This window comes from Nelusetta ayraudi, unplaced genomic scaffold (assembly GCF_046127955.1).
Source record: "Nelusetta ayraudi isolate G7.1 ecotype Tasmania unplaced genomic scaffold, CSIRO-AGI_Nayr_v1 ptg000135l, whole genome shotgun sequence".
NCBI classification, from domain to species: domain Eukaryota; kingdom Metazoa; phylum Chordata; class Actinopteri; order Tetraodontiformes; family Monacanthidae; genus Nelusetta; species Nelusetta ayraudi.
In genome coordinates, this window is record NW_027466185.1 from 5,787,284 (window position 1) to 5,813,899 (window position 26,616).

Sequence of the window (26,616 nt, forward strand, 5' to 3'; positions counted from 1 at the left end):
TCCGAAAGTTTTTGTTTCTTGGTTTGTAACTTTGTTGATTATGTCTTTATTACGGTGGCCGACAAGGGCCAAATACAATACAACTGCCTAATTCGCCTTAGGTGGCGAAAACAGCTGCAGGTATGGAAACGATGCAAATTCCCAAACCCGAACACAAGTCTAAACCAGGTACACAAAGAGGATTGTGGTGCAAACGGAAAAAACGCGCTGCAAGACACAAAAACATATACTTAATCATCAGATACAGAGAAGCGATGCAAAACACAACAGGTGAAAACCAATAAAACACATGCAAACCAAAAAAAACGCTACATAAGCCAGTCACTACAGTCACTACTACGGAACAGCTCAATGGTGAGACACACAGGTAGACCGAGGACGGCTCAAACAACAGCAGGAACGTAGGGCTTAGCATGGTGATGTGACTTTTATTTGAGTAGATTTTATGCCAGTTTCTACTTGAAACTTTGTTGTCAGCCGTTCTCGGTCTACCTGTGTGTCTCTCCATTGAGCTGTTCCGCTAAGAGCGCCCCCTGCAGGTTTGGAGCACTTCTGTTGTAGTGACTGCTTTATGATGCGTTTTTTCGTTTGCATGTGTTTTCTTGGTTTGCATCTGTTGTGTTTTGCAACGCTTCTCTGTTTGCAGCACATTTGATGATTATGTATATGTTTTTATGTCTTGCAACATATTTTTTTTTGTTTGCACCACAATCCTCTTTTTGTACCTTGTTTTTTAGACTTGTGTTTGTGTTTGTGAATTTTGTTTCCATACCTGCAGCTGTTTTCGCCAACTAAGGCGCATTAGGCAGTTGTATTGTGTTTGGCCCTTGTCAGCCACCGTACTTTATTGATAGTGAGTCCAAATGATGGAATAGGGTTGGGGGAAGCCTACCTAACCTTAACCCATCGTTTATAAGTATGAATACACAATCAATACACAAATATACTTACAAATCAAGTAGGAACTGTGAATAAGTGTGTTCATTAACAGCTTACGAGTGTGTATTAATGTAAGAAAAATGCTTTATGAATTATCAGTTGCAACTCGATAAGTGTGCACTTAATATAAATTGCTACTAAATAATTTGTAACTTGATAATGAACCATATAATGTTGTATACGTGTTCAACCTGTAAAATGCCTTACGTATTCATTTTAACATAGCTGGAAAGTTTTGCTTGGGGCTAATTTCTCTTTTTTTTTCTTCTGGCAAATGTTCCCATCAGAGCTATAAAACAAATTACATTGACCAATCAGATGAATTTTCCAACACTTTTTTTTTTTTTAAATTAAGTCCTTTATTCAGTCCTATAGTCCTACCCTTTTACATCATTATCTTCTGGAGAAAACCTAAGGTCACTGAGGCTTTTATGAGCCATGAATGAGACCAGTGGGAAAACTGTGATAGAAATTCTTTTTGTTTTATTCTGCCCTCTTTTTGTACTTTTCTGTCATGTCTTGTTTGGTTGCACAAAAAATATTTAGTTCAACATGGTTTATTTTGGTCATCATGGTCAAAGCTGTGTTAATGTTATGTTCCCATTAAATGGCCTTTAACAAGTTTCCCAACATGTTCTTAGAATTATTTCCTTGTAACATTTTTTAACGTTCTGTTTATAGTCTCAGAACTTTCATAAGCTATGTTCAATTGGAAATACGTGACTTTTGCCAGCTTTTTTTATTTCTACTCTGGTTGTTAAGTTGCTCTTAAATCCGATTCCGTGTTGCTTTAAAAATGCCCTAAACAGCACTAAATGTGGCCCTCTGGAACAGACTGCATGCCAGAGCAGACAGTGGCCGACTATTGGTCGAGGGAAATGTGTAGTAGCACTCTTCCAGGGCTACACACAGCTCTTGGGCAATAGATGGAGCTATTGATTGAAGGTTGAGCTGACATATTGATCGTCTACAGTAAATGTCAGGCAGACATCTGCTGTGTGTGTGTGTGTCTGTGTGTCTGTATGTGTGTGCGTATAGGCGTGCTAGATTGTGGATTGTGCACCGTGTGCAAGCCTTGTAGCGTGAAAGTGATAAATGACTGTAGAGACTCAAGGAACCATAAAGAGACGCTGTCATGTATGTTTGTGCATCCATCTGCGTGCACTTGACTAACAGTTACGATTCAATCGATGAACGTCATGAGCAGCAGTTTTTCATCCAAGTCTTTTCCTCTGTGAGTCTACATCTGGAGACTTCAACTGGTGAGGAATGTTCCGTGTTTGCACACATAACGAGGCCGCAGCGAGTAGCAGTGGTGACAGCAATATTAGCAGATCCTGGCTTCGTCGCCGTGATCACAATTTTTACAAGACTGATGTGGTCTGTCTCTTTCGGAGCGTGCGTATTTTGGATAGCATTGTGATATGGTAGCGCTGTGGTTAGCGAAAAAGAAAAAATGTCCTGCGTTTGAATCCCATGGTCTGGTCGGCATCCCAGGGTTCTGGTGTTATGGAGTTTGCATATTCCCCCCGCCGTGTACGTGTGGGTTTCCTTCAGGTTTTCTTGTTTCCTCCAATCAAAAAAAATCTGTTGGGCACTCTAGGTCAAGTTAGGTTGCAGTTAGGGATGCACTGATACCACTTTCTTACAGAACGAGAAGAGTATGAGGGCTTGCATTTCAGTACCCACAATTACAGAGTACTTCATAAGGCCATTATAGAATGACCTTGATTTTTTTTTTTTTTTTTCCACAGATTTTCTGTTATTTGAACCAAATTCCTCAGCATGTTTTTCTAGAACAAGTTTCACTGCAGTACAAACACACATTTAACAAATTTGTCATTTCCTTACATATACAACTGGTATTGGTGTCATGGTATCAGCACGTATTTTAGGAGTACGAGTAGAGTACTCAACCCCTGTATCGGTAGCGATACCCGGTACTAGTATCGGTATTGTGCGTCCCTAGTTGCAGTGGCATAATGACAACTGACATTTTAAATTGATAATTATTGATTTTTTTATGAGCAGTGATTTACAAATATGACGTGTGGAGAGAGGGATTGCTTGACTATAATTAACAATCTTGAATAGGGCAACTCCAAAAGTTATCAATTGATGATGAAAATGAATTAGCAGCGAACATTGAACATTTTGAAGAGAAATTATTAATGTTTATCGTTGGAAAAAGAGCCAAAGCCTAAAGGCCTAAATATGTTTATATTATATCTAACTTCAAAAGCTGTTTTTTCCTCTGTTAATACTTTAATTTATATTTTTGATCTGTTTTGTTCATAAAAGTATCTCCTTAGTTGAGTTTTAACACCCTACTCCAGTTAATCACAGAGCCAACACACAGACAAGCAGCCGTCCACACTCGCAGCCACACCAGTGGAGAATTTAGAGTTTCCTGGTCAACATATCTTCACCGCTGTGGGCAGAGGGATCGAACGTCAACTGTACAACTGTAAAATGTAATAACTAAGAGTATGCTCCCTGGTCATCAATTCCCCTCTAAAATTCATTTAGATACAAAACCACATGTAAACAATGTAAACATGTAAACAAGTAATACAAAACCACTGTTGACAGCACTTTTTGCATCACCCCCATTCCCATATGAGCACTTTTATTCATTTTTATTCAGTTTCCAAACTTCCAAAATTTAATTTCTCAAAACTTACTAAACAGCCTGTTTACAATTGGATGATTTTATTAAAATGTTTCCAAGGTCTTTTGATGGCGAGTCCTAAACTTTCAGACCATGTAGGTCCATGGGGCCATTCGTTGAATATATTGTCTCTGCAAACACTTTGCTACCATACGTCACCTTCTCGGAATGGATTCTCTGAAGTGTCTGAACTGTTGCTTCAACAACAATATTAACAGTTTTTCAAGAATATTGCTCAACACACAGGTGTAGTACAGATATTGTACCGAGATGTGCAAACTCTGTGACCATTATTCTTTTTTAATCTCAGGTCTTAAATACTTTGGTAGCATTTCTTTGTGTTTTGCTTGGAAAATCTTCCTCTGACACACAGATTTTGAAAAATAAATAAATGTACTATTTCAGTTCTGAATAAATAGAAGGGAAACACCAAAAATGCCTCCCTCTCTCTGCCTCTTGCCCACTCTCCCAACTTGCTTTCATCTTACCTCTCCCTTCCCTCACAAACTTTATTATTTCAAGATGTCCCAAGGCCTAATGTGTTTAGTTAAGCTCAAAGCTTATTTAAGCTTAATTAAAGGTAATTATATACCTAGTTATAAGGCTCCCCAGAGTGGCCATTAAATGTGGGTAGTTGTGGTGGTTCTGGCAGTGTATGCGGCTGCCAGAATCATTATCAAGCTGTGTTTGTCTGTGTCGGGCAGATCTGGGGTGGTATCCACTGTTTTAACATAGGCATCAGAGCGTAAACAAACTGGGCCAAGGGGCATTATTGTGGAATGGTTTGTATATTTATTTATCCCAGTTTGTTCTGACTTCCAGCTGCAGCGAACTCCTTGTGTGCTTTTTTTCTTTTCTTTTTTTTGGATTCCAACAAGCTACTGTCAGCTTGTCATTAGCAAAGTATAGAACAGTGCACATTATGGATTTGGATATTTTGAGGCTACGTGAGTGGCAAACAAGCATCAAAATAAAGTGTTGCTTAGAGCAACAGAGGACTAATATCAGGTTTAGCATGATGAACACTATTGTTGGCTGAAACACTGCACCTTTCGCTTCCCCTGCTGTCCTCACACAACCCCCGAAGCTCCTTCTTCTCACTGCAGCCGTAGGGAAATCCATTTTGATCCCGGCCAGATGGTGGGGACAATCCCTCTGAAAAAGGCTGCTGACAGGACGTGCACATTTACACACATTCTCCCTCCACTACCAGCCAGCCTGGTCGTCGATTTCCCTAGCAATTGCAACATATTTACATGAAGAGTTGAATACAGCCCGAGCTCCCCGAGGTCACCGAGTGAAGGGATCAAGCCTGGGAGGCCGAGGTCTACCCTGCTGGAAAAACACAGTGGCAGGCTTATTGGATGTTTTATAAGAGCTCCTTTTACGATACACTGAGGAGGGCCGTGAAAGTGAGCGTAGTGAGTGGACTTATCTGTACACCGACTCACTCCTCTCCACTCTTTTTTCCCATTCTTTTCTGGCGTAGCATTAACTTTTCAGCTTGGTACGCATAGTGCAAAGTCTAAATTTTAACGCTGTCTTCCCCCAGTAGATTATTTTCTCGCACAAACACGCTATATTCTATTGATACACCCCAAACGCTTCCACAAAGCCTCTTTTTTAACATTTTTGGAGAGATGTTGGAAAGATAAACAGAAGCCACAAAACATGTTGACCCCGCGTCCTGAAACCCTAAGAATGTTTGTAATTTTTGTTGGAAGGGTTTAATTGGTCTTGTCCTGGTGCCAGTGACATTAGATCTGTGGCCCAGCGGTGGAGGAGTTGATCGTCCAGCAACAATAAAGTAAACACGGTGAAGGCACACACACTCTTGCCGGCTGTGTTGAGGAAGTGAAAAAGACACATAAACAAAGACTTGCACCGGCGAAATAAAAACCAAACTCTTGTTGGCTCAGCCTCTCTTGAGTGGCTGTCGGGGTTGAATATTTAGAAACATGGCAGCTTGGGTCGCTTGTTTTCTTGCAGAGACACTGACAAATTTGTGATGTGGGTTTTGGCGGGCAGCTGTTTTTCATTCTTTTCGGTAGAACAACTCAATTTGTCCAACTTTCTAACCATTTGTCTTGTCTGCCTCCAACTGTCCCACCAGTGGTAGATTTATAAAGTTCATAACAGTGTATTACACATTTTTTTTTTATCTAAAATAAACGACATTTTTCTTTTTACATTGAGTTGGACATTGAGCATATGTCTGTTTATTTTATAGTATTAAGCTGGCAAGTTGGCATATCAACAGATCTGCTTTTTATTTTGTCTCTTAGCATATTTTCAAATGTCTGTGAATAAACTGGACATATTGGAAACGTATGAATTCGTTTTGGGTGATAAGACATGTATTGTATGTATTATATTTCTTTTAAGAATTGAAGGTGCCTAGTATAAAAGCTTCCACTGAGGCATCACTGGGAATGTTCTCAGTGGTCTGTCCCCAACCACTTAGCCCTCTGTGTTGTGCATCAAATTACATATATAGTGTCCAGATTCTTTTAAAAGGTCCAGTGCGTAATATTTGGAGATTTTGAAGAAGAACCAGCGACACCAAGTGGTTACATTTTGAATTACAGTGCTCTTTCACTTCAGTCTCTTTTGGGAAACTGTACCCTCCCTCTCTTGAGTTCGCCAGTGAGCTACAGTGGCCTGCGCACACAAACCTGGATACCTCGTGCACCTTCTTCTTCTTCGTTGGTTTATTTGAGGATGCCAGTGTTCACCCTGAATACCAAACACACAGTCAGGCAGCTGGATAGTCCACACCAGGCTTCCTTACAAATATGGTGGTAAAAATGGCAGCTAACTGTGAGCAAGACTCTTGATACAGCCCATTAGAATATACATGTATATTCTAATGGGCTGTATGTTAAGCTTTTACCAATATAAAACTAATAAATCCAGCCAAATTTTACACACCGGACCTTCAAACAAAGTGGGAGAGTGAAGTGTCATGGCTAAATAGGTAGATATAGATAGATATATTTACTTTATTAATCCCAAATTGGGAAACTCCACAGTTGCACCACTCAAAAAACAAGTCAAGCAGTTATCAAAAACAGTAGTGAAGAAGTAGCTACGAAAACACACAAGTCAATCTATGTACAAAAAATACAGTTAAATTGTGCAGAGGCAGGGATAAGCAAGGTTTTCAAACATTAGTGCATATTTGCCATTGAGTCCAGGAATAAAGATGGTCATTAATAAATGGTCCTTCAAATTAAAATCTTTACCCCATGACCCTCTAACGCCCCCAACCCACCCAACCCCAACCAGTGATACAACAGTCTGTTCTATGTGGGAGATGTGACATGAGGTAGAAGCAAACATATCAGATTTATGGATTCATAAAAATTACAACAAAAAAGATGCTGAGGGTGCTGTAAGAAGAACCCGTTGTAAATTTTGGGCTGAGATTTTTTGGTAGCATGAAGTGCTGTCAGTGAACAGGCAGCTGTTTTGCTATTATTGTTCCTGATAAAAATTTTGGATGGGTGAATTGGAACGGGTTCATCTGAGGGAAGAGAGCCGGATGATGTTGCATGGTTGGGGTTTGTGAAACCAGATCCACTCAAGGCTTCACTCAAGGCCTCATGGCAGCCACAAAGCCCCGGGATGATTGTACTCATGGTGTTATTATTTCAGAATTAGTGCCTCAGGACAGCAGCACTACACCTGGGCAAGAGCTCAAGAATGGTGGAGCTATTTTTCTTTCGTCGGCTCAGTGATGTTACCACTTTCGTAACACCAGTTTTACCAGAGATTTTAGAGAAAGATGTTGAAATCAAGGTCTTAAAACTGAACCACAGGCCGAGGAAAACTTTGGTAATAATAGACGGAGTAAGCGTAAGAGGTGAAAGTCGAGTCGTTTTTATGGGGTTTGGTGAAAGAAAAAAAAGATGTTGGAAGTTTTCGCTTTGGGTATTCAACAACACATGATCGTGAGTTTCTCAGGAAATATTCTCTGTACATAAATGTAATTTCAGCAAATAATCCATATATTTTTCCAGCCAAAGTTCATCTAAATTGGTTTAGCTATCATTATTTATAATTTATCTCTTTTGAATTGCCTATAACTCTGTGATGTATTTTTGGGCATTTTTGTGTGATGTGTTCAGATGTGTCAAACTCACTTTGATTGGATAATGCCACATAGTTCTGTGTTATTATGACAGACCATCTAGAATTTGATACATTGTTATTTTTCATACCTGGTGTGTTATTTAGCAAAAAGCCATGTTAAAAGAGATGAACAAGTCAGTTTCTCCTAAAAGCTTCCCTTGAGTCAGAAAAAGCTTTATTGCCAAGTCCAATTTTACAGATTTTACACATACAAGGAATTTGTTTTGGGGATACTGGTGCCAACAGTCTACTAAAATAAGGGGGATGTAGTTTCTGGTCAATATATTAACACACCATTGACTTTTAATGAAAGACAAACACACACATTTGTGGCTGTGTGAGGCTGCGTAAAATGATGTGGCAGGCCAGATTTGGCGCGTTTGTTCTTAAAGTTAAATTGACTTTTTGGGGATGTGAGTAAAGAGTGCAGCACTGAAGTCAGACAAATCTATTTTACAGGGACAATACAGTGTATCGTCTCTCATCTCATTTCATCTCTCATTGAATTTGTTTATCAGGGGTCATGAAGATATTTTTTTTTTTTTTCTGAGAATTAGCTGAAAGCCTTTTTTTTAATTTATTTTCTTTTTTCCCTCAGACATCGATGAGTGCCTGGAGAACAACGGAGGCTGCGACCACTTCTGCCGTAACACAGTGGGATCTTTTGAATGCAGCTGCCAAAAGGGCCACAAACTTCTCACTGATGAACGGACGTGTCAAGGTCAGTGAGTGACCAGCAGCTTTTAGTGCCACATCATCTCAAGCTGAATTTTCAAATTGTTTTTTTTTAATGACGGATACCAGTTATTATTTTTTTGACACAGGTTATTTTGGGGTTTGAGCTGTGTACTGGTTAGGTAAAATTGTATCGCTGTCTTGGGTGTAAATACAATTTAAAAATGTAAAAATAACAATGCAAGTTCATGCAAATGTAATACATGTTAAACCAGAGAATCTAATGGAGTTTCATATGTGCTTTTGTTGCTAATCTTATGGGTAATTCCTTATTGTTTAAAGGGGTAATATGTGCTTTTCATCACTGTCAGACATAAAATCATAAAAAGAAATGGAATGTAAAGCTCTTGTGGTGCAAGAGCTTCACAGGACGTACTCTTTTGAGCCCTTTCTACCCTCTTGTTTAGAAAGCCAGACTGGCCACACATGCACGTTGGCACATGTGACTCGTTGCCTCCTCCTCCTCCTGTCCATCAAACTGTCGACCCAGTTATACATAGCGAGAAGCAACCGCCCCAATGGCCGACAAACAATGCCGCAACTTCAGAAAACACATGCAAATACCATTAAACACACTCCAAATGAATGCCAACATTAGCTAAAATTATGCTGAACATAACAGACATAACCCTGAGTCCAAAGGGTTGTCTTCTGTTACCTGAGCTTGCATTTTGATAGATTGGTAGTTATACTTCCTGTAGTTGGTAGTAGGCTACAACTTGGTAGGTTAGCAGAAACCATTGACTTGTGCTAGCCTAGCACTGACCAACTCTGCAAAACTAGAAGGACTAGCTGAAATGTGTTGAAACAGCACATTGGCTAATTTGGAAATGGGCTCCTATGTCCAAAATTCTGATCCACCTCTTTGACTGGCCTTTGAAAATTGGGGGAAATTTGGGAAGCTTGATAAAGTCTGTTTGTGCTGAAAAAAGGCGCTGTTTGTTGAATTCAGTATAGATGGACTGTAGAAAGGAAACATTCTTGTGCTCAGTGATTGCATTTGCACATCCACAGGCAGATTCTTGCTTACAAGTTGCAGCAAGTGAAGCATTGGGGCAGAGAAACAGTCAATATTATTTCTAATCAACAGTAAAACCCTGCGGAGCCTCTATCTACAGCTCAGACCACAAAAAATGTGCATGTGGGCGTGTTTGGTGTGGTGGGTGTTCAGCAGTTTGAGGGCGTCTCACATCACTCTTTGTTGTGTTTGGATCATTTTAATAATGTGGTGTTGAGTGTTGCCAGCCACATTGCAGCTTCAGTGCCCAGGTTTTAGACACCTTCACCACTGTGGCCACCAGGTTTCCATTTCTCATGCTAAAAAAGAAATTGATTAGTCAGCACTTTTTTTGTTGCCTTTGTAGAATTAAAGGTTAAGTGTGTAATATTTGGAGATTTTGTGAAGAAACAGCAACCTTAAGTGGTTGTGGTGCTCTTTAACTCTCCTTCCCCCTCCTGGTCTTGCCAGTGAACTACGGTGGCCTGCACACCTAAACCTGGATACCTCATCTACCTTCTTCTTCTTGTTTGTTTGAGGACGCCAGCGTTCACCCTAAATACGAAACACGCAGTCAGGCAGCTTGATTGTCCACACCAGGCTTCCTTAGAAATATGGCAGTGCAAAATGGCAGCTAACTGGGAGCAAGACCCTTGATCTATGCATATTTTTATGTGTTTATGAGAATCTTTCCAAGGGAAGGAAAACCAAATGACTTTTAATATTATACTGCGATTACACACTTTTATTAATGTATTTATGTTCAGTATGTTAAGCTTTTACCAATATGAAAACCATAAATCAGGCCAAATATTAAAAACTGGACCTGTATAGCTCATAGTAGCTCATAGCCACGCATGACAAGACAGGATTTTTTTTTTTTAGAAGTGGAGACAGAAGGAACCAAAGAAGAAGAGTAAGTACTTGTCAAAGGAGCAAAAGGAGTTGTCAGCTTTTATTCCTTCCTTTTGAATGGGATGGGCTTTGTTCTCTAGAATAGAACATGCAAGCCACGACTGGAAGCCAATTTTATAAATAATTCTTTTATATAAACAGGTGTAGACAATTTTTGTGTGTGTGTGTGTGTGTGTGTGTGTGTGTGTGTGTGTGTGCGGCTTTACTTATGTAAACTTTGGCTGTGGGCTTGGTCTAAACATGTGAACTAAGTCCTCAGATGCCTGGAATATTTACCGAGCCAACATTCAGCTCATAAAAACTTCCTCCTTATGACAAACTCCATTATAACTTGCTTTATTTTTAGTCACTGTGAAGCCCCCAGCAGGAAAGGGCAAAAAATAAATCAGGGGGACGAAGATTTTGTAGCTTTTTAAGTCGACATCAACACGTGATAGTGAAGATAAGCAGAAACTAAAGCAGCTCTGTAGGGTTTTTGTTTTGTTTTTTTAAACCATTTTTTTTACCTTGTTGGTGTATCAAACTGTTTTTCTCTCAACACTTTTTGTTATGTTTTTTTTTTCCTAGCTCCCGTAGCTGCAGTGGCACTATCTGTAAACAAATGTGCCTAATTGCATGTGTTTTGACACAGTTTTTCAGCACAAACCTTCAAAACTGCGCTTCACACCAATGCCCTTTCTTAGCACAACCGCAAGTGCGATGTTGCTTTTATACAATTGTACTACAAACTTAACTGAGGCAGATTTTCTTTTTAAAGTCAGACTATGACCTTAGTTTAGTTCATTTGTCATCAGCCTCCATTAAATCAAAGGCTCTACAAATTTCTTGATTGACATTTAGTTATTATTAATTACTGATAAGCAAAGTGTATCCTCGTAGCTCACTGACAAGCTCGGCTAGAGGGAGGATGAGCGAAAGAGCGCTGCAAACCTGATGTCGCTATTCCTTCTTCAAAATCTTTACTCAAAATCTCCAAATATTACGCGCTTAAGCTTTAAATATAGTAGTCAATATATTCAGATCCAATATATTGATTCAAGTGGTGGATCTCGTCAAACTGGCATTAATTGATACCAGTACCAGCTTTCTTATCTGTATCAGCAGTGTTGGGCTCAATACTTCCGCCACTATGTGAGACCCCCTGTCGATCTCCTGTGGAAAAAAGTGCCAGTGCTGTAACATTTTATCATCATAACAACAACACTCCCCTGCCTCCACTCCTTCCTCCAGACATTGACGAGTGCTCCTTCGAGAGGACCTGTGACCACACCTGCATCAACTACCCCGGCAGCTTCGAGTGCCTCTGCAACAAGGGCTACATCCTGTACGGCCTCACTCACTGCGGAGGTGAGCGCTCGGCGGCATTCTAACGCCTGCTGCAATGTCGGCTGTGTGTGTGCGCGCCCGCGTGTGTGTGTTTGCGGATGGAAATGCTTGTCAGAGTGTGAATGTGGCGAGGGGGGGGGGGGCTCACTGAGCGTGTGCAAGCCAGCTTTTGCTTTAAAGTCCTCTCACACATCAGTTCCCCTGAATAAATCCTCCACCTGGCTTGTTTTTTTTATGTGCCTGCATGGCTGCACCATTAAGGTGACATACATCACGATTTATGATTCAAGATTCAAGAACTTTTGTTTGTCACATGCTCACAGTATGTGCAGTGAAATGTCAAAGTGGCAAACAGCAAAAAAAAACAACATTCACAGAACAGAAAGCAGCAGCAGCAACAATCTAGAAAAATACTAAAAAGAAAAAAAGGAAAAGAAAGAAGCACACTGAAAGCTTTTTTATGTACGCGTGTGCTCTGTTTATTTTTTATTTTATTTTTTCTTTCTTTATTTCCTTCTTTCTTTCTTTTTTGCTTTCATGCGTGTTTTGTCACACACCTGTGCACAGTCAAAGCCGCCACCGCTGCTGCGGACGTCACTTATTGAACAGCGTCATGCACGATCGTTGGAGCGGGATACAACAACACTCAGCGGCCACTTTATTAGACACAGCTCGCCGATACGGATGCATAAAGACCGCGCAGACAGAACGCTGCACCAGAGATTCCGAGGAAGAAGTGGGGCAAAGAAAAAATGCCTCCCCTTTCAAAATGAAATACAATCTATCGTGATTACTAAAGATCTGACCAAAAAAAGCAATGAAGTGGCTCTTGACGAACTAAATACCTCGTCTTGAAATGCGTCTTCTCGGGACACAGTTCCCAACGTCTTATATTTCAATATACTAGAACTATATTTCACTAGTTTTGGCTTTCTGGCACTTAGTATTTTTTGTTGTGGCTCGATTTCAAACATTTTTTGCTATCAGTCCTGTAAAATAAAATGAGATAAGATTACCACAATAAGAAGACCATTTTTTCTAAGTAAAAAAATAAAATATTGCAACACATGTCACATAAACCCTGGCAAAGCCAAAGTCATTTTAAGCAATGTGACACACAAAATTATGGCAGTAAAGACAGAATCTTACTTCCCTATGTCAGTGATGAAACAATGTTACAGTTTGGCGACTAATAAAAATATTTTTTCTTGAAACTTTCATGCGCCTTGCAATCAGCATCATTGCTGTACTCTCTCTCTCTCTCTGCTGTTGCATCTCAGACGTCGACGAATGCAGCATCAGCAATGGGAGCTGCGAGCACGGCTGTGTGAACACCCAGGGCAGCTACGATTGTGTGTGTCCACCTGGACAGAAACTGCACTGGAACAAGAAGGACTGTGTTGGTAAGTTAAATAAAAATAAATAAATAAATAAATAAATAAATAAATAAAAAAAACTGAGACAAAAAAACACCTAAGTATTTGTACTACAAATGTTTGTTTCGAAAATGTTCCCGCAAATTGAAAAAGGTTCTTACAGTGAGCTGAGAAGATTTTTGGGTGCAGAAATGAAGAGTCTCACTCCTCATTTTCAATTCGAGCCTCATCGGAGCCGATAGAATAGCCGGTAGTCTGTGGTAGACTTTTTCTCTTTGTTGCCTTAAAAGTCCAGAGTGTAAAATTTGGCCTGATTTTACAATTTTTATATATGTATATACATATGTAAATATATACATATATATATATATATATATATATATATATACATGTATATATATATATGTATATATATATATATATATATATATATATATATATATATATATATATATATATATATATATATGTATACATACACCGCTATATTTCTAAGGAAGCCTGGTGTGGACAACCCAGCTGCCTGCGCATTTGGTATTTAGGTCGAACGCTGGCGTCCTCAAATAAACCAACAAAGACGAAGAAGGTGGACGAGGTATCCAGGTTTGAGTGCACAGGCTACCGTAGTTCACTGGCAAACGAAGGAGAGGGAGGGTTGAGCAGTTGAGCGGTTGAGCACTGCAATCTAAGCCTTTAAAGTGTCACTTTCTCTTTATTTGATGTTGGAAAATACCTCTGTGTGTAAAGGCGTTGATTATTAATTTCTCCGTGTGTATGTGAGCGCACAGAGTGGTTGTCATGGTGATGTAACTCTGTGTACTCCTCAGAGGCGGTGAAGTGTCTGCCCAATGGGAAGCCAATGCCGCGAGCCCAGCTGACTTGCACTAAGAGTGGCGGCGCAGAGGTCTGCTCACTGTCCTGCTCCTCCAACGCCCTCTTCATTGCAGGTACACGCACACACACACACACACACACACACACACACACACACACACACACACACACACAGTCAATGCAATGAAAAGCACATCAAGGCAGGAAAACAGCTGAAAAATTTACATTGGATAGATAGATAGATAGATAGATAGATAGATAGATAGATAGATGAGGGTGATATTTTCAAAAACATCCTTGTCATATTTAGGCTAAATCAGAGTCAAAGGAATTACCATATACAGTTTTAACGAAAATAAAATAATCATGAAATATAAACATATTAATTTTGTTTTTTTCAGACATTATTCTTGAGAAACAAATTTCTTATCAAAATTGTCTTACGTGACATAGTGTCAGACAACTCCACTAAGTCACTGCATGGAACCAATAAACAGAGTGCAATTAGCAGTCTGTGTTGTACTTACTAGTATTATTGTGTGTAAAACTCTATGGAAATATGGTTCCTTGTCCCATGATGGGTTGAATTGAATGTATTTTTTTATGTCACAGGTCAACGTGACTGTTGACTCTCAATTCAGTAACAATTCATACATGTGATGATTCAGACTTTTGAAAAATAACAACCACACAAGCATCTGTTTATTTTTTTAATAGTTGAGCCGATGTGTACACTAGTGATGCTATGGGTTTTTTTTCACTGAAAGTATTTGGACGACATATACTAATGTTGAAATCCCTCATTTACTCTCTGTTAAATGAAAAATGTTCGCTAATTGGAGACCAATGCAGGGACTTCCAGTCTCATCGTTATAAGACCAGAGAACGTCGTCGACTTTTTTTTTTCCCCCGCCAAAAATGGTCAGAGTGGCATTTCATTTCGGAAGAAGGAAGCCAGTAAAATTTCCAGACGTAGCTTATTTCTGACCATTTGATAAGTGCTTTTAAGAGCCCTGAAAGACTCACCCTTTGTTTCTTTTGAAATCTGCTTTTGTGAGTGCTGAAAATTTGATTAAAAAAAACATTGAGAGTGAAAGAAGGAGATGATTAAAAAACAAACAAAGTTGTGACTATAAGTTAGCATCTACAGCAATGTAATTAATCAATCAAATCTCACATTTTCATCAAATGTTGAGCACTTGCAAAAGCAGCTTTTAAAGAAACAAAGGGTGAGTGCTTCAGGGGTTTCAAAAGCAAAAAAAAAAGAAAAAGAAAAAATCATATATCCCTGAAGGCAGCAGGAGCATTTGTCTGAACTGGTATTTTTCTGATTGTGTTGCCTCTTTCTGTGTCTGTTGTGTTGTTCTCAGACTCAGAAAACAGCTACACACTGAGCTGTGGAGTCCCTGTACAGCTCAGTAAAGCACCCCCGAAGAGGAACACCACCACTGGCCCCCCCACTTGCACTGGTACGGTCGAGCAAACGCGGCCGGAAAGAAATGCACCACTGTGCCAACCTCTGGATTAGGGGCGGAGGATTTCCTCTGCCAAATGAGGACATGTCCATACAAAATTCAACACATTCTATCCTATATATGCTATGATTAACAGTTTGCTGTTTCTTTTTTGTTTTTCTGTTGTCCTTGAATGCAGATGCTCTGGCTCCGCCCATCAAACAGAAAGCCAGATTTAAGATCAAGGATGCAAAGTGCCTCCTGAGGCCCCGTAACAAGGAGAAGCACAGAGAGGCAACCAGACAGAATCAGCAAGGTGACACGAAACCTTCTGCCCGACTTCACTTAACGTTCACCTCCTCTTTCCAATTGTCCATGTGACTTTCCATGATTTTTTTTTTTTAACCTTGCAACCGAAATTTAACCAACTAGTAGCAGGGGAAACTCAGCATGACCCTTTTAAGACATGCCGCCGTAGCTCAATGTCGTGTCCTTGTGTGTTTTGTGTTAATTTTCCTTTTTTGAAAAAATAAATGTACCTGTTCCTTTTATACAAAACACACAACACGAGGTGAATGTGACAGACTTCTTGAAGACTCGAAGGCTGCCTAGTTTCTGGAACATTTGAAGTGAATCCTTGATTCGCCATGTGCATGCAATACTGAACATAACGGCTGAGATCTCTGTTGACAACTTTCATTTTCAATGTCAACATCCCTCCAAAAAAAGTGACAAATATGATTTGTTTTTTTTCTTCTTTTTGTTTTTTTTACTGTTTCAATCTGTTTCATTCTGTACCTTATGTCGTTATTTGACATTTTCCTTGCTCGTCAGGGCTTTTGGTTTTCCACAGAGTGCTCAGCTGCCCCCTCTAGAGGTGAAAAATCGCATAGCGCCACTTTAATATTCTATTGTATAAAAACTTATAATATATATCGGTTTTAGAGTGAGCGTCATTTCTCAGCTAGCGGTCTATAACTTGAATTCACACCGCCAGATTTAACATGTAGCATATATGCTACGTACTTTAGCTCTGCATCTTTTATCTTAAATCAAGATTTTTTTTTTTTTTTTATATATATTTTTTTCATTTTGCACTTTACCAGGAGGCCAGTTCCCCTGCACCAACGACTGCCAGGTCACGTTTGTCAACCTCAAGTGCGACTCGTCAAAGAAGCGCAGACGTGGCCGCAAGTCCCCTGCCAAGGAGGTTTCCCACATCACCGCCGAGTTCGAGATGGAGATGAAGGAAGAGGAAGCGTCAGGTGTGGCACCCCCTGGTGTTGGCCCGATGTGGCTTTTGCCTTGCGCAACTTTTGTCGCATTACGTCTTTAAAGAGAGCCTGGAAATTAATCTTCATCTCTCCTGTTTGGTTTTCCCTGGAAAATGGAAATAATTTGAATATGTATTTTATTTCTTCATTTCTTTTTAATTCACTATTTGCACTCGTACTTTAATGTCTCTCTTTGCACTGTTCATGCTTCTATAACTATGCAAATTTCCCCAATGTGTTATATATAGAGGCATTCTTAGTTTTCTTATTCTTGAAATCAGACTCCTGCGACGTGGACTGCGTGCGGGAGAAGATAAGGCAGAAGCTGCAGAGCACCATGCGGACGCTCAGGAAGTCCATCAACAAGCAGCAGTTCTACGTCCAGTTCTCCGGGACTGAGTACGAGGTGGCCCAGAGGCCGGCCCGGGTCCCGGACAACGCAGAGTCCTGCAGTACGGGCCAAGTCCTCCAGGGGGGCAAGTGCGGTAAGTTATTCTGCTGTGATTCCCGCAGCACTTTAAAGAGGCGCCTGTCAAGTGGTGGGTCGCAATACAAAAGTTGGGCGCGAAGCTGTTTTGATGAATATCTTGAATGTGCAAATTTGATAAGGCTTCCTAACTGCTATGAAACAATTCCTTAACATAAAATAATATAGAGAGAAAATTTAAAGAAGCAAAATTAACTTAACTCCAGTGACCTATTGGAAAAGGAGTGAAAAGAAGCATAGCTTTGTTATTGGCTAGACATGATAGAAAAGGGGCGAGCGTTTTTATTTTTAATATTAATATTTTATCAATAATATTTGGATATTTATATATAATAATTAATGTGTGTCCCGACTTCATGATAGGTAAAAATGTGAGTCCAGAGACTCCACCAGTTGATAACTACTGCTTTATAGGGATAGTAGTGTAGGGACAGTGTGGTGATGATGATGCATGCAGGTGGTCTGGATTCAGACGGAGGGCAGGATGTTGAAATGGAGAAAGAAGTCCATGGAGGAAACTGCTGAGGAGAATCCATATTGTACAGATTTGGAGCCTGTTTCAAATAAACCCAGTTAGCTCGCTAGTTAACGTACCTTCCGATGAAGTGGTCGCTGCAGACGCGGATTAGCATTAGCATTAGCAGACTCTGCTCCTCCCCAACCGCAGATGTATGGTTAAATGCACTTTTTACAGTGTAGTTCTATCAGCTTTTTACTCTTCTCACCTTCATGAACAACAAGAACCTTTGGAACTTTTTTGGAAAAACCCTGCTTCTCCTATTCTGAGTCAGAGCGATTGGAGCAAGTGTAAACTACACAAAACATGCTCACCTGAGTTTCCTCCCCGTCAGTGAGCTGTGCTGAGGGCACGTTCTACAGCGGGGAGCAGGAGCAGTGTGTACAGTGTCCCTCTGGGACCTACCAGGACGTGGTGGGCCAGTTGTCCTGCGAGCCGTGTCCCAGCACTGAAGCACAGGGCGTCGCTGGAGCCAAGAATGTGTCCCAGTGTGGAGGTGAGTCACTCCCAACAGAAAACTGTAAAGTCTCAACCTCCTCAGATGAATGAAAATGAATGAAAACAAATGAAAATCATTAATATTATATTGTGTTGATCCATTTAAACTCCATTTTAAAAATGTATCATTAAACGTATGTGAAGGAACATGGTTTCACTGTCCGACATGAAGCTCATGATCAGGGAGACCATTAGGCATCAGACTGTGTGTTCAGGAGAAGCTGATTTTTTAGTCTTCTGACTGCCAGGCAGCTGTAGTCTTTGCTCACTGGCACTAAAGGCAGCCTTACCTATGGTGTTGCTTCAGGTGGAGGAGTCTTTTCTGCACACGTTTCATTGAATTGTAAGAGTTGGCACCACCATGTGGCTATGTACTGTATTGCACACTAAGACTCTGAAACTGAACACATTTTTATTGTACGTGAAATCAATATATACTGCAATACATATTGCTGATGATATTAAGACTTCCAACAGCATCGGAAAAAACAGCACTTATCATTAATTACTACTACTGTGGCTACGACTACTACTGCTACTACTACTACTACAATCTGGCTCTTCACAATCCAGTGCAATAGGGCCATGCAGAATACAATCAAACACTGAAGCCCTTCCCTTGACTAATTTGGCACTCTAGCCTGGTAAACAAACATTGTATCATTCATCTCTGAGCTTCCTGTGCTCCTCAACCCTCAACCCTCAGTATTGTGGTGAGGTCTGCCATAGAATGTTGTAGATGTTGTTCTTTATTGTATTTTTGTTTGTTTGGATTTTTGCAATTGATCATCCAGTGGAGATTGGAATCCGCCGCCTGGCTCTTATTCACAATATTAACATCAAAAATGTGTATCATCCCCTTTTTCAATAAGCACATCAGAAGAACGTAAAAAAAAATAGTGGCAGTTGACTTTTTTTTTATTTCTTTTTTTATCCCGCCCTCTGACCTTTCCTTCGTCTCAGGTCAGTGTCCGGCAGGTCACTTCTCTGCTGATGGGTTCCGTCCATGTCAAGTCTGTCCTCTGGGCTCCTACCAGCCAGAACCGGGCCGGGTCCTGTGCTTCCCCTGTGGTGGAGGTCTCATGACCAAGTTCGATGGCGCCATGTCTTTCAGGGACTGTGAAGCTAAAGGTGATTCTTTGCTGCTTGTTTGTTTGTTTTTGTTTTTTTTGTTACGTCGAGCTACTCATATTGTCTTTAAAGGTCATGGTCCCTTGACCTTTAACCTGTTGAAGATGGATTCTGTGCATCATGTCATCATGGACAACTGTTTACTGTTTTTGTTTTCTGTTTTTTAGCAAAATAATGCAAACTTTTTCAAAAATCACCAAATACCACCTACAAAATAACGACAAGCTCATCAGATTCAACTGAATGTTGTTGATTTGCGTCTCTATTTTTGACCTCCTTAGAAGACACACCAAGGAATCTTTTTTGATGCATTTGAGACATTAAGAAGACTCTTTGGTTATCATTTTTACAATACTGCTTCATTACTGTGCAGTGATCTAAATCGAGCTTGAACTTTGAACCTATTCATGCCTGTTCTTTGTTGGGACACGGCGAGTGTCACAGTTCGTGTTGTGCTTGTTTGTCTACTTTCATTCTTTACGGAGTAAACTGTACGCTGACACCTACAAACATTACATTACAAAGGTAATTGGCTACAATTATAAGATACCCTATTGAAATGTCATAGTAGTGTAACTATTTCAATTAATTTATCAAAGTAATGTAACTAATGGCATTTGACTATGTTTTGATTTGATTGCTTTTCTGAATTTGGAATAAATGTTCTCAACTGTTTAGACCTGTTCCAGCACTGGAACCTGTTTATTAACCACATTTTTCTTGCTGGAGCTTCAAAATCACTCACAAACTTCTGAACTTGACAGGGGAACCAATCAGAAGCTTCAGAGTAGTATCAAGCTTTCATCCGAGGAGGGAAACAGAAAAAGGACGGTGCTCATGCCAAGCCAGTGCGCGAGAAAACCAAAGCCTTTTTAGTAAAAATTGGTCTGATGTAATCATGAATATTTCCACAAGAAACTGTAATTTAATCACCTATTTTTTCCCAGTAATGTAACTGATTGCAGTTATCTTTATTTTGAAGTTAAATTTGCGTCATAACGTTAACTAGTAACTCGTTACTCCCTAACACTGCCCTGTTACCTCCTGCAGTGCACTGCGCTCCTGGACACTACTACAACTCCAGCACTCATCGCTGCATCCGCTGCCCCGCTGGAACCTACCAGTCTGAGTTTGGCCAGAACTACTGCATCACCTGCCCGGGGAACACCACCACTGACTTCGATGGCGCCACCAACGTGTCACATTGCAAAAGTAACCACTTAATAATAAAAGTGTTCACGTTTTACCAGATGCACCATTCGCACCGGTCAGCCGCCTAACAGAGGGTTCCTGCGATGTTGCCCGTCCCTCAGATCAGGTTTGTGGAGGCGAGTTGGGGGAGTACACGGGCTACATCGAGTCTCCCAACTACCCTGGGGATTACCCATCCAATGTGGACTGCGTGTGGACAATCAACCCACCGCACAAGAGGCGGATTCTCATCGTGGTTCCTGAGATCTTCCTTCCCATCGAGGACGAGTGTGGCGACGTGCTGGTCATGAGGAAGAGTGGTAACAGGACTTTTCCTCTGTCTTGTAGTTGTTGCTATCTAACAATATGCTTACATTAGGAGTCTTGCTCTGAGTTAGGGTCATGGATAGATGGTATCAAAGATTCGAAAGGAAGTGACATAGCTTCTAAGAAAGCCTCGAAAAATCCTGTTGGAAGACGAAGCTAACGTCAAAGAGGGTGGCTAACATTGATAGAGATAGGCAATGATTTTACCCTGTGTGACATCCTTAGCCTCCATAACTGTATTCTTGACCGGCACAGTAACTTGAATTCTGGACCCCAATCCTAAACCTAACCGTGACCCAAATTCTGATCCTAAACCTAACGGTTGATTGATTGATTGATTTTATTTAATTCATGCTTGCAGTGGAGCCTGGGCAACTCGGACCCTCCATCTCTTCCGACGAGAGTTGCACCACACTCTTTCTAAGGAAGCTTGGATTGTTGAGATTATCAGTGTTTTTCCCCAGAATGCTTTCTAAAAGGCTGCTCTTCTGTTCTGCAGCACTTCCCACCTCCATCACTACCTATGAGACATGTCAGACCTACGAGCGGCCCATTGCCTTCACCTCTCGTTCTCGCAAGCTGTGGATCCAATTCAAGTCCAATGAGGGAAACAGTGGCAAAGGTTTCCAGGTGCCTTATGTCACATACGACGGTGAGTCACCATGAACACTTGAACAGTCACAGTCCGGCAAGTTCATATGGTTAATGGACGGGTTGAAGGAAGTGGGCGGGCCAATGAGAAGCTCCAGTTTGAGGGCGGTGTGATGGTAAATGGACTGGACTTCCTGTATATAGCACTTTCCAGCATCGTCATGGCACCCCAAAGCAGTTTGCCTCTCATTCACCCATCCACACACACACTCATACACCAATGGGCAACTGCTGCCATGCAATGCGCTGCCAGACCCATTGGGAGCAACCTTGGGTTCAGCGTCTTGCCCGAGGACATTTTGGCATGTGGACACTTGGAGCCGGGATTTGAACCGCTGACATTTCAACTGTTGGACAACCCTACCAACCCTACCCCCAACCAACTGAGCACCGATCAGTGTCAACTGGAAGGAGCTCTGAACAGAAGCAATGAAAAGAAGAAAATCCCTGTAATCGATTAGTTGGGTCAAAGAGTGACGAGCTGACCATTAAAACAATGGATGAGAAGCGATCTTGTCCTCCCATCATTCTTCTTCTGAGGTGTTTTCTGCACCAGTGCTCGCAGTATGTTCTTCAAGTCGCAATGTCTTGTTGTCTCGTTGAGTTGAATGATCGTTGCCGATTGTTCCTTGCTATATATTTTGAAAAACACTGTCTGATGACCGGGCCTGGGACCTTTCTGTGTGGAGTTTGCATGTTCTCCCTGTGTCTGCGTGGGTTCTCTCCGGGTTCTCCGGCTTCCTCCCACAGTCCAAAAACATGCATGTGAGGTCAATTGAACATTCTAAATTGTCAGTGTGCATGTGAGTGTGAATGGTTGTTTGTTTCTATGTGGCCCTGCAATGAACTGGCTACTTGTCCAGGGTGTCACCCTGCCTTCACCCTAAGACAGCTGGGATAGGCTCCAGCAGACCCCCATGACCCTGAGCTCGGGACTAAGCGGGTATGGAAAATGAATGAATGAATGTCTGATGACCACTTTACTTGAAAATAACAAATCTAGACCCATGCAGATTTTCAGTCAGATTGAAGTTTGTTTGGTCAGCTCCAGAGTCTGGGTGCTGTGTGCTTTTCAGCAAACTCTGGTTCGGACAACACTGTTGCAATGTGGAAGCACCCAGATCTAGTGCTTAGCTGCTGTCAACACCCATCACATTCTAACACATGCCTCTCTCTCTTTCTCTGTAGAGGACTACCAACAACTGATAGAGGACATAGTAAGAGATGGCAGGCTCTACGCCTCCGAGAACCACCAGGAGATCCTGAAGGTACAGATTTGAGATTCAAAGATTTTGTTTGTCATGTGCCACGTTACGTGGCAGTGGAATGTTGGTGTGGCAGAAGTGAACTTAACTGTGTAAACAAGGAATAAAGAAAGTGTAAAAAGGAATTTAAAAAGTGGCAAGTTAAGTGTACTGTACAGATAACAGTGTTTGAAGTGTCATGCATTATAATATCATATCATATCATATCATAAGTTGCGAACAATGGAATGCAAAATTGAAACAATACCATAATAATATATGATAATAACAACTAGTGTTGTCAAAAATATCAATGTATCGATATTTTTTTGATACTGAAAATTAAAAACGATACAATATGACTTCTCCATAGTATCGATATATCAGTACTACATCGAGGCGACGTGCGGCGCCGCCAACACACACACAAAGACCCCGAGCGCTCCCTCCGCTACTTCCCTGCGAGGCAGGAAAGGAGGGAGGTCGCATCGCGAACAGACTTCTGTGGGACTTCAGCATGACCCCCCCCCCCCCTCCCCCCGTCGACCAAACAAAACTTCCGCGGGACTTCAGCCCGATCTCCGTCCGCCCCGCCCCCCTCCACTCCGCCCCTCGAAACTTCTGCGGTGGCTAGAATCGAAAATCAATACTTTCCCAAATATTGTATCGAAGTCTGAAATCCAATATCGTGACAACACTAATAACAACAACAGTGAAATAATATAATCAGAGTAATTATTAAGTAATCACTATGACTGTTTAAATGGGACTTGTTAATATAAAAAAAAGTTATTTGTAAATTTTAGTACAAAGTTAAAAAAGATTTTAAAAAGTGGCAAGTACAGATAAGGGTGTTTGAAGTCTCATGCAATATAATATAATATAATATAATATAATATAATATAATATAATATAATATAATTAGTTGCAAACAATGGAATGCAAAAAGGGAAACAATGTCATATTAATATATAATAATAATAACAACAGCAAAATGGTAACAAAGATAATAATAATAATAATAATAATAATAATAATAATAATAATAATAATAATAATAATAATAATAATAATAATATTAATAACCAGCCATGACTGTATAAATGGAACTCGTTTGTTGCTTTCAGTCTTTGATTTGCCCAGTTTGCCGACTCTCTTTGGTGTCTGTGCCCTTCCAAAAACAGGACAAGAAGCTGATAAAGGCCCTGTTTGACGTCCTCGCCCACCCCCAGAACTACTTCAAGTACACGGCGCAGGAGTCCAAAGAAATGTTCCCGCGCTCCTTCATCAAGCTGCTGCGCTCCAAAGTCACCAGGTTCTTGCGGCCGTACAAATAGAGGGACGGCCTTTTGCAGCCTTGCGGAATATTTTCCCTGCCTCGCCTACGCCAATCGAAAGTCTAGCAGCCTAGATGTAACTCTCCCACCTCCTCTGCTTCATCTCACGCCAGGGTCAATTTTAATGCTTATAACCATTCTTTGAGTGAAAATCAACTTTCCATATATGGTCACATGATGCCTTTCCTCACCTTTGACCCCCTTTAACAACAACAACAACAACAACAAAAAAAAAGCTAACGTCCCTTCAGTTAGTGCAGATTTGAGCGTAAGGTTTCGACTGATGTGGGTTTTTGAAGGGCAGTATTATTGTTTTTTTGGTAGTGTAGCAAAAGAAACCTGATAAATAATTGTGTGTATATATTGCTTCTTTTAAATTTTAGACATTTTATACCAAACTGTTTTTTGTTTGTTTGTTTGTTTGTTTGTCTGTTTGTTTGTTTAGTTTGGTACAGTGATATTATATACGCAGGGTAGCACCCACACTTACACGCTGATTCAGTTCATGTGCAATCTGGAGTGCAATATCTGGAGGTTCCGTAACACGAACCAGAAAGCAGTGAGCAGAGAAACGTGACGTTCGTTTTAGCAGGAAGAGGAACAACACTTGGCAGAAAATGTTGACTGAACACTGAATGAAAGGGAGGGATGGCCTGTAGATGGCCCACAGTAAACTACTCCAACAACCAACCAACCATCCAACCATCCAACCAACCCTTAGTGCACATTGATGTTTTATGTTACAAACACAGGGTCCAGAGTGCTGTAGAATTTGCTGGCATACTTGTTGTCATATTAGCAGGATAATGATCTTGAACGCTCTGCGATCATTATGAGTGCACGAAAATAAGTCAAGATGTACCTAACAAGTATGGGAACATTTTAGTGTTTAATGAAAATCATTTACAATGTCTAATTAAAAGTGATGGGGAGAATTCCAAGTGTGCAAGATTCTGTGTGACTAACATTAAATGTAGGCTGTTTTAAAGAGCCTAAAATATGAACCATGATGCTTTGTTTACTCTTTATTGGTTTAGCACACAACTAAGTGTGATTATAATACAAAGCTTTGTTCTATAAATACTTACATTTTTCAAGTTTTAAGCATTTTTAAATTTTACAGTATTCAACTTCTGTAATGATGCTGCGCATTGCACACTTGACATTCATTCTCGAAAATAACATTCCATTAGACTTTCAAGGCATCAACTGTCAAAGCCATCCCATAATATGTTCAGCACATCCTGGCTGATTTTCCTGCACTAGTATTGTTCTTAGAGCATTCCAGTAGATTATTTCATGAAGCTGCTTCTAATGGTTTGCTATCAGTGCCCTGGTATAGATTCAGGATAGACATTATTGCTGACCTTTCATTAATAGTCACCCTTACAATAATGTTTCCTCTCACACAAGAATCCCACTTTCTTTTTGGCTTCTTTTATTATGAAGTTTTCACAGCAGCCCGAACTGTACTGATTATATAATTTAAATTACACTTCCAATTGCTAATGGTGGCTTGAGAGAAGAATAAGACGGGTTTCCATTTTTCTCATCCTGCAAACCGACTGGGAAGTCACCGCTTAATCAAACCAGAAGACTGAAATTCTGCAGTTTCCGCAGTTCGTTTGCTGCAGGGCTCAACACCAAAATAACCATTAAAAAATCGACAATAATCAACGACTTGGACAATTTGTTGGGAAAGAAAGAAGAAATGTTTTTATTTTTAATTATTTAATTTCCTGTAAAGGATTAATAAAGTACATCTAATCTAAATTTGCAGGCAAATGGCACCAATGTCAGTGAGGCCAGTGAAAACCAATGTAATGGTCAAACAGATAATATTTTCTACCAACATTACCAAATTTCTGCACTTAAATTACTTTCGTATACATTTTTCTAATATGTCCCCGTTGTGTCCCGCATTGTTTTCTGTGTTGTCTTGTTTTTATAATATTTATATTCCAACATGTTTGAGAGCCAAGTTACACATGTGTCTCCCATTCACACATGTGACACTGTACATGTGTTGTAGGTAAACATGCAGTGCAGCCCATGTGAGCACAAGGCAGAGCCGACATAACAATCGACATATTAATCGGCCAAACAAGAAAACAACAGGAAACATGATTTGAAACAAATGTGCCAGTCGGCTCTTTTTTTTCCACTGGAGAACTGAGAGAAATTGAAAAGGGGAAGAATCAAAAGTTTATATTGTAATTTTTTTTTTAATTAGAAAAAAAAGATATACAAAACCAGATAAACTACCTGCTAGTAACAGAGTGTTACGTTAAAGAGAGAAATGTATGTGATGTAACTAATATTTGGAACTTTAATTGCACTTGAATTTTATATTTTAAACTGTACTTAAAAAACAAGAAAAGAAAAGAAAAAAAGTTTTGTATTTTGTTACCTTTTTGTGTCGTTACAAAATGTGCCACGTGTTGGCACTGCCGAGAGCGAAAGACAAACTGCCTCTCCTGCTATCAATTCCACTCTGTAGCCTGCAGTTGCTCCGAATAACTCAGTTCCAGTAGCTTCAAGTGCCCAGTTATTTTCTTCGACTCAATCGTGTTTTTTT

General features: G+C 40.4%; 1 protein-coding gene across 2 annotated transcripts in view; it reads left to right on the forward strand.

Annotated features, from left to right (window-relative positions):
* The window catches only part of scube1 (signal peptide, CUB domain, EGF-like 1), a 95,628-nt gene extending 70,038 nt beyond the window's left edge, over positions 1 to 25,590 (forward strand). For both annotated transcript variants that reach the window (XM_076011211.1, XM_076011210.1), the window contains 15 exons: positions 8,343 to 8,465; positions 11,622 to 11,738; positions 12,998 to 13,120; positions 13,921 to 14,040; positions 15,298 to 15,396; positions 15,581 to 15,697; positions 16,488 to 16,646; positions 16,937 to 17,140; positions 17,994 to 18,155; positions 19,121 to 19,288; positions 20,339 to 20,500; positions 20,602 to 20,799; positions 21,306 to 21,458; positions 22,646 to 22,725; positions 23,886 to 25,590. In XM_076011211.1, coding sequence (XP_075867326.1) covers positions 8,343 to 8,465; positions 11,622 to 11,738; positions 12,998 to 13,120; positions 13,921 to 14,040; positions 15,298 to 15,396; positions 15,581 to 15,697; positions 16,488 to 16,646; positions 16,937 to 17,140; positions 17,994 to 18,155; positions 19,121 to 19,288; positions 20,339 to 20,500; positions 20,602 to 20,799; positions 21,306 to 21,458; positions 22,646 to 22,725; positions 23,886 to 24,038 — 2,138 coding nt within the window. In that variant the 3' untranslated portion in view covers positions 24,039 to 25,590. The remainder of the gene's footprint in view (positions 1 to 8,342; positions 8,466 to 11,621; positions 11,739 to 12,997; positions 13,121 to 13,920; positions 14,041 to 15,297; positions 15,397 to 15,580; positions 15,698 to 16,487; positions 16,647 to 16,936; positions 17,141 to 17,993; positions 18,156 to 19,120; positions 19,289 to 20,338; positions 20,501 to 20,601; positions 20,800 to 21,305; positions 21,459 to 22,645; positions 22,726 to 23,885) is intronic.
* The last annotated feature ends 1,026 nt before the right edge of the window (positions 25,591 to 26,616 follow it).